At 56.5% G+C, this 10829-nt stretch overlaps 1 protein-coding gene across 2 annotated transcripts; it reads right to left on the bottom strand.

Annotated features, from left to right (window-relative positions):
* SLC37A2 (solute carrier family 37 member 2) lies at positions 1–8479 on the bottom strand. Of its 2 annotated transcripts, XM_084301481.1 has the most exons (19): positions 8347–8479; positions 6740–6821; positions 6539–6626; positions 6118–6196; positions 5850–5985; positions 5534–5610; positions 5291–5457; positions 4865–4902; positions 4417–4569; positions 4245–4335; positions 4095–4157; positions 3519–3604; positions 2638–2686; positions 2228–2301; positions 1824–1902; positions 1612–1709; positions 1421–1485; positions 1154–1202; positions 172–193 (listed from the first exon to the last, which is right to left on the bottom strand). In XM_084301481.1, exons 1-18 carry the CDS (start codon positions 8403–8405, stop codon positions 1160–1162), a joined length of 1527 nt encoding a protein of 508 aa, XP_084157607.1. In that variant the 5' UTR covers positions 8406–8479; the 3' UTR covers positions 172–193; positions 1154–1159. The 2 variants fall into 2 exon arrangements, with proteins under 2 accessions (XP_084157608.1, XP_084157607.1); XM_084301482.1 differs by lacking the exon at positions 1154–1202 and having other exon boundaries at positions 1–193.
* Positions 8480–10829: the final 2350 nt, after the last annotated feature.

Here is a 10829-nt window from a genome sequence, read left to right as displayed (position 1 = left end):
TGATAAAATGGCTGATGGCACAGAGTTGGCCCAGAAAAGTGGGCAGCTGGCTCCTCCCTCTGAGGCAAGATGGCGGTGGCATGGGCCCAGGGCCAGCGTGGTGGTGGCGATGGCGTGGTGCCGGCCTGCCCTGGCCTCTCCTCCCTCTGTCAGCACAGGGATGCTGGCAGGGGCACATCAAAACTGCTTGAACCTGTGGGAAAGAAGCAAGTGGCTGAGCGTTGTGCAGCCTGGCCTTGCTCTCCGGGTACCAGGGCGTCCTCCACCATCTGCAGCATCAGGAGAGAGGGAAGGGAAAAGCAGCTCCGCCGTGGTGCCACGTCCATACCACAAGGAGAAGCAGGCACAAGGAGGGCATCCAGCCACCATTTTGCCTCCACCAAAGTGCAAGTGACCCAAAAACCACCCAGCATGTGCACATCTGCAAGCTGCTCTGGAGGCAATGTGCTCCCCAAAGACCAGAAGGCATTGCAGAGTTGCTGCAAGCTGAGCTGGCTGCTCCTGCAGCATGAAACAGCAGGGCTACGGTGCAGGCAGGGACAGCTCCAGCATGGCTGGGACTGGCCTCACCCTGACCAGCCTGACAGCCCTCCACCAGAGGCTGGAGCAGGAGATTTGGGCCACACTTACCGTAGCACATGGCCCAGCCTACTGCTCTTTTACCTGCAAACACAAGACATAAAGGACCAAACATTTGTGGGGACAGGGCCCCTTCCTCATTGGTGCCCACAAACAGGTTTTGGTGGCAATTGGAGATGGCCGGTGCTGATTTGGAGATTGCGTGCACTTTCCCCACAGTGGTTTAGCCACAGATTTGATTAGCAGGCTCAGAATCTGCATAATCTAGCTCATTAGCATAAGTGGGCATGCTGGTCTATCAATTGGTCATTTCAAGTGCATTAATCAATGTTTTGCTAATCAGGCATCTGGGCTAACGTGTCACAAGTCATCTGGAGATGGGGACCTACTGCATGCCCACCCACACTCCCTTTCCTGGCCATTTCATTGTGATCCTTTGCCTCCTTGGCTGTAAAGCTATCAGTAGAGCAGCTGTTCGTGACCCCACCGAGCCAAACTAGACATCAGGACAAATCAGACTCATATTTGCATTTAATTCTGGGAGCTTAAGCGGGGGGCGGCTGGCAATACTCACACTGAGCTACTTCCCATCCAGCACTGACTCTGTTAGCTGCACACTAGAGCTACAACAGCACAAGTAGGGTGCACTCAGCGCCTTGTGAGACACTGCTGGCTGCAGTTCCCCCATGATGCCCCCACAATGTCTTTGTCCCCACAGGAATGGGACATGGCCCTGGGAATTGTTTGGGGCATGGCACCCACATGGAGGTGCAGCAGTGACAGCACGGGGTAGCAAACGTCTGTCTGGAGCAGCACAGGTGCCAGGCTCTGCCGTACGTACCCTCTCTTCCTTGCCATGTAGCCACACCACCCGCGTACCTCTTTCACCACCACACGAGCAAGAAGCTGCAAGAGGAAAACCGAGGTGCCATCACTGGCAGATGCATTTTAAGGCTTTTCTTTGGGAAAAGTCCTGTTTGCAGGGCTGAACCCTGCACTGGAGCCCTGCAGCACCTTCTCAGAAGGACCTACCAGGCAAGCCAGGACGTCAGCAGCAATCAGCATGTAGAAGACATTGTTCCAGCCTGTGGGGGAGATAAGCCCCGCCAGCAGTGGGCCCAGCGCAGCACCTGCCGGGGGACACAAGGCACATTAGGGGCTGCCCCCAATAAGGGCAAGAAGAGACAAGGACCCCTCACAGCTGCTGGAGAAATAGGCGCTCAGCACCCCTCAGCCACACGGACCCACGGATCCTGTGCCGTCGATGATGGCTGTGACGGTGGACAGGGCTTTCGCATTTCCTTTGAGGGACTCATGGGTTCCCTGTGGGGAGAGAGGAGCAAGACATAAGGATGAAAAGCAGATCAAGTGCCATTCATGCTGGCAATTTCCAGCATTGGACGGGATGACTGAATGCTGCTTCCTGGCACGAGCAGGGTTGCAGCACTCCCAGATGATTTACGAGCAAATATTTCCACTGGGTTTGTGCTTGACAAATGTGCAAGGGGACAGGAGTGGAGTCATGTGGCAGAGGAGGTGAGGAGCTGATAGGAAAAAAAATCACACAGCACAACAGCCCTGCTCTTCCTTGCCGTGAGTTGGAAGCATTGGGGAACACAGCTAAAAATGCAAAAATCCTGTGACTCACCAAATCTGCTGACACCGCCGTTGTGATGAGAGCATAGGGGCCATTCACCAGGGCGCCACAGACAATCAGCATTGCTGCGAGGAACAAGACAGCCCCAGGGTCAGGCCAAGAGCTGGGGCACATGGAGAGAAGTTGAGCCTTTGCATGCTCTCAGCCTGTGTGCAGGGAGCACCAGGACACTGGGTGCATTGTCCCCAGTGGTCCCTGGTCTGTGCACGGACACGGTGCTCGCTATATCATGTTTTCCCCAGTGAAGTAGCAAAGCGGTACCCCAAATGGTAGCAAACAACCATCCAGGTCCTCCTTCCCCAAATCCCATGTCCAGGGGAGAAATAAAGCCAGGAGAGTCCTCAGCTTCTTGCCCCATTGCCTGTCAGTGATGGGAGCCACTGCTCCAAGGAGCTTCCTACCTATGGACGTGCCAATGCCGGTCTGTCCGATGCGGTTGTACAGGAAGAGCTGGAACACAGACACAGGACAAACCACTCCTGAATATCCCAGCCACTTTCCTGAGTGTTTTCACTGCAGCAGCACCCAAGGCATGGGATGGAGAAGGCAGGAGCCCACCAGGTAACTGAATCATGGCTGTGCCCCATGCCAAGATTGCAGCCCCCTGCCACATGGGGTGGGAAGGGGCGAGCATCAGCTGGGGTGGGGGCAGAGGGATACAGGCTTGGCTCCATGTCCCGCTGTCTGCCTGCCAGACGGAACACTAGACAGAGGGGCTGTTGCAATTTACAGCCTGGCATGGCTCGACAGCTGCTGACCTGCCCCACTAGTGCTATCGTGTCCCATGGTGTGCCACGTTTTGGTGCATGCCAACTTTGGAGGGGCTGTGGGAAGGAGCAGGCCCCCAGCCCCAAGCCAGCTGGGCTGCAGTTACAGCTGATGAGCTGCGCTTTGCAGAGGCGAAGCCAAGTGAGCTCTGTGCAAGTGCTCTGGTTCTCAGCATAGGAGCTGCGTTTGTGGGCTTCTGGGGTGCAAGGCAAAGCGACGGAAGCTGGACTGGCTCAGTGGGCCCCCAAGGCTTTCCAACAGCATTGCCTGGGCTTTAAGACAGAGCGCAGTTATAGCAGGATGGAAGAAAAAGATCCCTTTCAGATGTTTTTCCAGCTGTTGTGGACTCTACAGCTCCCAGGTCTGGATGTGCACCCCGGGAATCACTGATCAATCCCAGCCAAATGCATGACCAGTGCCAGGAAGGGGAAAGTGGCTCTGATGCAATGGGGACAGAGGAAAGGAGCTGCCTGAGGCCCTCATAACTGGGCTTTGTCCCCGACATGACACAAACCATGGGAGCAGCCACCACCAGCATCACGCAGCATGTGGTGGCCCTACCACCACTGTAGTCAGAGATGAGCCCAGCGAAGATCCCTCCTGTGAAAAAGGAGTCATTGGCATCAGTCCCAAGGGTAAAACAGCAGAAGGCTTCACACTGAATTAGCCCAAAATCAAATGGGTTGCTGGGTCAGGATGCTCTTTTGTCCCATCTTCTGAGTGAGATCCCTCAATGTTAAATATCTAAACATCAGAGTGAAGAGTTTTGCTTTATCCATGAACAGCCTCTTTCTCTCTGCCAAGGGTTTCTCTGCACTCAGCTCAGCTCTCCTCCATGCTTGTGAAATGTATTTACCATTTAAGGAAAAGGCAAGCCTGAGCAAGAGACCCAGGGAAAGGTATTGTAATAGTCACTTGGGGTGACAAAACTAAAGCTAGGTGTGTTTTGTACCCACTGAGTGCTACAGGCAGGGTATAGACCTTGCTGTGGTGCTCCTATGAAGGGGACTTTCCATCACGCTGCTGGCAAGGCAGGACTGTCCCCAGCCCACCCCCATCCAACCTTCCTCTGCCCAGGCACACCACAAACCTAAAATGCCCCCGACGTCAAAGAGGGTGGACAGGTCCCCGGCTTCCTTGGCACCGAAATGCGCTGCAGGAAGAGGAGCCAGGTGAGGGGCCGGGTGTGGAGAAGGGCTTCCCTCCACCTGGCTCCATCACAGCACCTCCCAAACCTCACCAACATTCACGATGTAGAGGGGCAGCCAGTAGAGGAAGGTGTAGCTCACCAGCTTGGCAAACAGCAGGCAAAGGGAGAACTCCACCACGCCCTGGGAGGAGAGAAGAAGACATCAGGAGAGATTTTTTTTCCCCCAATTTTTTGCCACCAGGGTATGGAGCAGGGGACTCACAGGGATCCGGAGTGCCCCAAGGAAGCTGATGGCTTCAGGCTCCTCAGACGGCTCTTTGGGGCTCTCCGAGTGCTCAGCGCTGCTGTGGCCTGAGGCACCCAGTGGTCCATCATCAGAGGTCACCCCTTCAGGGTCCTTCTCCTCTGACATCACCTAAAAGCAAGCAGATGCAGCTCTGGTCACTGCACGGGGCTGAAACCTTAAGATTTGCTGCTGCGATGTGAATGGCTCAGGCCAAGGACTGGCTCATAGGATGCTTGCACCAGTGCAATGAGCATCCTCCCCAACAGGCAAACATTGCTCAAATTTCTGACATGACACCAAGAGGTTTACAAGCTTGGATGACAGAGCTGGTGGCCAGCAAGAGCCTACTTTCCTGGCACTGTTTGCTGTAAACCACCAACCCCCCCAGCCCAGGACAGGGCAGGCTGGAAGCGATTTGACTCACGTGATGCAGAGGTGGGCTGCAGCCGACGTCCTCAGGATCTGCCAGAAGAAAAGGGCATCTCTGGGAGCTCTGGAGCAGCCCTGCACCAGCTGCTTGCCTGCACTGGGCTGCACCCCCAGGTACCTGCATCCCTGGCAGCAAAACAGCCTGGTAAAAAGCATGGGGTCCTCCTACGTGTTTCTGAGCTGGGCTGGCTATGAGGAGCGAATGGCACCGAGGCAGCCATGCTGTGACCCCAAAGGATGCTGAGCATCCCTGTGCTGCTTGCTCCACTTTTAGTGCTGAAGCAAGGATATATCCCTGCTTGTCACCAATGGGAAATCGCTATTTGGGGTGACCAAAACCCTCGGAGATAGACAAAGAGAGAAACTGTTTTGCCACTGATCTCGGCACTGTGCTGGGTCTCCGCGCGTTGCTACCACTCACGCTCCACAAGGAAGAAGAAGCAGGCGACACCCACAGCAGCGATGATGATGCCGGGCACGATGAAGGACAAGCCCCATTTGGAAGAGACCCAGATGCCTGCGATGAGCGAGCCCAGAATGTTGCCCACAGAGGTGTGTGAGTTCCAGATGCCCATGATCAAACCCCTCCTGGTGGGGACAAGGCAGTGGGGTCAGTAGCAACGAATGGGTGCAAGCAAGGACAGGGACAGGGACAAACACTCACTTTCCTTTCCCAAACCAGTTCCCAACACAAGCCACGACGGATGGCCAGCCGGTCGTCTGCACCAGCCCATTGCAGACCTGGCAGGGAGAGAGCAAACATGCCGGTTTGGGTGTTTTTTTCTCCTGGTGCCATGGCCAAAGGAGGCAGTGGGACAATCCTGGGGGTGTTTGCATCCTTCCCAGGGCAGATTTGGGAGTGGTGGCCAGGCGTGCCTGGCGCTCACCAAACCGGGCTGGCAGTTTCGGCGCCTACACTGAGTGGGGAGGAAATGCCTGGGTGCTTCCCGCTCCTGAAGTGGGACAAGGCTGGGACACACCTGCATGATGATGAAGTACCAGAGGACGTGGATGTCCCAGAAATAGCCGAGGCCAAAGAGCGCCGTGAAGAGCCCGCTCAGCACCATTCCCCCTGACAGGTAGTACCTTAGGGGCAGCCGCTCTCCAAAAATGCCACTATGGAGAGAGGGAAGAGCTGGTTTCTTCTTTGCACACCTCCATCCCTATGGGAAACAGCTTTCCAAGCAGACTGGTGCAAACTGGTGGGCACTGGGCTGAGCCAGAGGAGCCGAGATGACCCCTGGGTACCTGATAAACATCCCAATGGCGTAGGCCACCAAGAAAGCATTGTCCAGTGCACCAAAAAGCTCCTTGTAGTTGTCCTGGTCTGGAAAGAAGACGATATTAGGGCTCAGGCACATCCCCATCCTTGTCCTCACCCCCAAATCCTCTTCCCCGGAGGTTTCACAGTGGGGCCGGGAGCAGGGGAATGGTCCCAGTCTAGTCCCAATTTCGACATCCACTACACTGCTCCTGCCCTTTGGCCCAGGGCACAGGGCATGAGCACTCCGCTTGATTGCCACCAGCGTAATGAGTACCTGCCCCCCTGCCCGCCCAGCCCAACACGGTAATGGCCAAAACAACCCCGAGCTTTAGGGACAGAGCCAGCACGGGGGGGGGCACAGTGAGATGCAGGTGCATTTGGGGGATTAGGGAGGCCAGGTCTTACCAAAGGGTGCCCAGCTGCACCACGTGGTGCTGTTGGAGCCATTGTGGGGGTTCACGCCCAGCGCCGAGCAGTTGGGATGCAGCTGGCTCTATGGGGGGGGGGGGGAGACGACACAAAGCAAGTGGAGTGAGATCAGCCCAGGGTGCTCAAGGACCCCTGCTGGGTTTGGGGGGGGGGTGGCACGTATGCTGCATCACTCACCTTGACGATGCTGATGGGTTTTCGGGAGAGGTGGTAGCTCGTGTAGCAGAAGAAGGTCAGCACTAGCGTCAGCCCCCGGTAGCTGCAAGAGAGAGTGAGCAGAGGGGTTGGGGCTGGTGGGATGGGGGACAGGGGACACCAGAACTGTCCCAGCTGGCAAAACTCAGCTTCTTGCTGCCCCGCTTCAAAAAAAAAAAAAAAAAAAAAAAATCATGCCTTTTGGAGAAAACGTGACGTGAGGGGGATGAGAGACAGCTGGACCACTGAGGTGCCAGGATGAATGCTATCAGGAGGTGAATACAATTTTTGGATATATGCGTGCTGCTCTTATTTAACCCATACTGGAGACCTGGGGGTCTTCCTTTGAAATGCACAGAAAAGAAGAAAAGCAGGGTCCTTTTGGCTCAGTTCCCCCTCAATCCTCCCCCGCCCCCCACACTACACAAGGATGGTGGGAGTTTTCACACAGGATGGGTGAGCTGAACTGGCTCAGCTCCAGAACAGGTATTTCCCAGGGTATTTCCCAGCACCCGGTCCCATGGCCAAGCCCGTCCCCAAGATTTTCATCAGGATTAAAGATAACAGCGGGATTACTGCTAATCGACAGCGACTGCCTGGGTTGGGGCTGGTGCCTCCCCCCAGCACCACGGGGTGAGGCAGCGCTGCTGGTGTCACGCGGGGGCACGGGTGGAAGCAGTGGCTGACTCACATTGCTGCTGGCGGCGTTTGTTGAAGCTGAGGTGGAAAAAAGAAGGGGGAAGTGGGGTAGGGGGGGCACTGCCCGTTTTGATCCCTCCTGTTTGCTCCAGTTAAATGTAAGAAAACAGGGAAACACGGGGCTTGTGCGCCGGTGTGCAGGTGAACGTGGGGATGGGGGTCTCTGGAGGATGCTGCGCCAAGCAAAGCCAATGGAAACAATTGTTTCAGCTGGGAGATCCTAGCCCAAGGAGCGTTATGGCTCACACCAGCCCCATAGGAAAAATCAAAAGCAACCAACTAAAAGCTTGGGGGAGGGGGGGGGGAGTGCTTTTGCTGGTGCTGCTCCTCCTCGGAGTTTCACTTCTTCCCAGCACTGGCAGCAGGAATCAGAAGCACCCAGCAGCCCTGCAGGCCAGGGCACAGCGCTGCTTTGGGGGGTTGCGGGCGGTTGGGAATGCAGAGAAATCACTATTTCCCACCCCCCAACCATAAAAATAAATAGCTTAACAACAACATTCTTAACAAATAGAATAAAATCGCAGGGCAGCACTGCAGGGCCAATCGAGGCGCTGCCGGTGGCCGGAGAAAAAGGGGAAGAGAAACTTTCCGTGCACATCCCGGCTCCCGCAGCTGAGCGAGGCGGGGGGGGGGGGGGGGTTCGGCGGAGCCGACCGCGGCGGGGGCAGCTCCCGGCACGGAATCGACCCGGGGCCAGGCTCCGGACCGGCCGGGCGGCACGGCACCGGCGGGACAGCCGCGAGGGCTGAGCGCGTCCACGCCGAGAACGAAGTCAGCATCCCCGGGGGGCGGCTCCCCCTGCCCCCAGCCCCGGCCCCGGCCCCCTCCCGGCACGTGCAGCGCGAGGCGCGATGGGCCCCGGCCCCCCGAAGCCCCCCCCCCCCGCTCACCGGCTGTCCCGGGGCAGGGCGCGCAGCAGGCGGACGCCGGGGGCGAGAGCTGCCCTCATGGCGAGCGGCGGCGGAGCTGCCCCGGCCCCGCGCCCGCGGCTTTACGGCCCCCGGGGCCGCCGCTCCCCGCCCGGCACCGCCCCGGCGCCGCCCCCCCCCGGGCCTGCCCTGCCCGCCCCGGGCCTGCCCCGGGTGCCCCCGGGTGCCCCGCGGCAGACGCGGGCGCATCCTGAAGGGGGGGGGAGGCGAGGGCACGGGGCTGAGGGGCAGCCCCGGGGCGGCTGAAGGGCTTGGAAAGAGGAAAAAAAGGACGTGGGGAAAAGGGGTGGGGGAAGGAAAAAAAAAAAAAAAGGGGGGGAGTGGGGAAGGACGAAAAGAAAAAAGAAAAAAAAGGGAGAAAAAAGAACAAAAGGGCAAGAAAGAAAAATAAAGGAGAAAGGGTGAGAAAAAAGAAAGGCCAAAAGGGCGAGAAAGAAAAAAAGGATAAGGGTCAGAAAGAAAAGTGAAAAAAGGACTAAAATAAGGATGAAAGAGGGAAAAAGAGAAAGGACAAGAAAAGAATGAGAAAATGATAAAAGCAAGAAAGAGAAATAAGGACAAAAAAAGGATGAAATGGGATAAAAAGGATGGAAGAGGGGGAAAAAAAGTAGGGGGGAAAAGGACAAAAATAAAAGAATAAAAAAGGACAACCAAAAAAGGCCAACGGTAAAACCCAAGAAAAGTCACTGTCCGCAGCAGAGGAGCCAGCCCCCAGGCACTGGGGTTTTCAGATCCTTTTCCCGTGTCCAATGGGGCCTCAACTTGGAAGCAGCAGCTGGGATGGTTGCGATGCCCATGACACGGAGCAGCAGGAGGTGGTATCAAAAGCAGTGGCTGCTCCCACCCCCGCAGGCAGCTGGAGCAGCTGGAAAGAGGGAGAAGTGAGTAGGGCACCGTGGGACAAGGAAAGCTTCTGGAGCCAAGCCCTGACCCCTCAGAAACTGAATCACTCGCAGCCTTTTAGAATGAGCTGCTCCACTGGCTCCCCAAGGAGCTGTTTTAGGGCCAGTGTTTCCCCAGTGGGTAGGCACCCGAACAGTTTCCCTGGATGCAATTTTTCCAACAGAAAATGCTGGTTTCAACTTTTCCACTTGCCTTTCCATCCTGCCCAGAAAGCACGTGGCTGCAAATGGCTGTGGGGGAAAGGCTTTCCCTGGCCTGATTTTGGCCCCTACAGCTCTGCCCTTGGCTGGCTTTGAGTTTATTTGCAGGGGTTTCCAGGCTCCCACTCAGAGTCCCAGTGACAGCAGTGGGGGTGCAAGTGGAACCACTCAGCATCAGCTGGCATGATAGAAGGGGGAGATCACGAGTATACTGCATTGATAGCTTTATTTAACCTCAATCCCTTTGAGTTCAGCCCCAGTGCAGCCTGCACCTGGCCAGGGACCCTGCAACCCCTCAGAGGGGTTAAAATGGGGGTCCCTTTTCCTCTCCCCATCCTCAGGGCATGAGGAAGGGGCTGGTAACACCCCCAGCCCAGCTCCAGGGGCAGCCAAGGGGAGCAAACCCCCTCCAGGCACTGGCACCCCATTAAACTACTCAGTGCCCCCATATGTCTCCAGCATCTTCCCCATGACGCAAATCATGGTTAATAAATAGCACCAGCCCCAAGCTGATGAGCCACCTCCGGACCATGGTTTGGGGTCGTGGGTTTGTTGTACACCTGACCAGTACAGGGTTATGCTCAGAAGCAGAAATCCTTGGAAGGGGAGCGTGGAAGCAGGGCTGCACGCTCGGTCGCCTGCCCCTCCTGCCTGGGTTAATATTGGAGAGGTGGCAGGAGGGTGCCCAGTGGTAGCCACGCTGCAATGACCCTGGCATCCCGTCAGCCAGCACCCACGTGGCAAGGAGTAAGCATTAATGATGGGTTATGGTGCAACCTCTGTCCAGGACAGTATCGCACTCGCAGTATCGCTTTCACAGGAAGATACTGGAGGTTTTGCCTGGGCATTGGACTGTGAATTGGATTTCAGAGAAATGAAGAAAAATACTTAGTGCCATCAGCAGGTCTGGCAGTGCTGGGCTCGGCCACGGCTCCTCTGCACTGTGTGGAGACGGATGGGGTCACCCACCTGCATCCTGGCACCTGAATGTTCCCCACTGGCTGCAGGATATGAAGCAGAGGGTGCCAGGGGCACCAGTGGCTTTGACAGCACTCAGGCATGAGGTTTCTCTTTGGGATGCTCAGAACTCCAGTGAAGCAACAGGACCCCAGCCTGCAATGCTGGTACCACAGAGCAGTATCCCCATAACTACTGGACTCCTTGTCAAAGCAAATCCACCCCAGCATCCCAAGAACAGCAGCACCCAGGAAAGCCCTGGCTATGCTCACCAAGAGTTTAAACAGATTTTTCCCAGGGCAAAGCTCCTTTCCAGAGGAAAACAGGCCATGGGAGTGTGGATTGGGTACTACTGGGTGGGGGCAATTAGAGAGGTCCTCTCCA

The sequence above is a fragment of the Netta rufina genome (genome assembly GCF_964035555.1).
Source record: "Netta rufina genome assembly, chromosome: 25".
NCBI classification, from domain to species: domain Eukaryota; kingdom Metazoa; phylum Chordata; class Aves; order Anseriformes; family Anatidae; genus Netta; species Netta rufina.
Note: the sequence above shows the minus strand (reverse complement) of the source record. Positions and strands in the feature narration are given on the sequence as shown.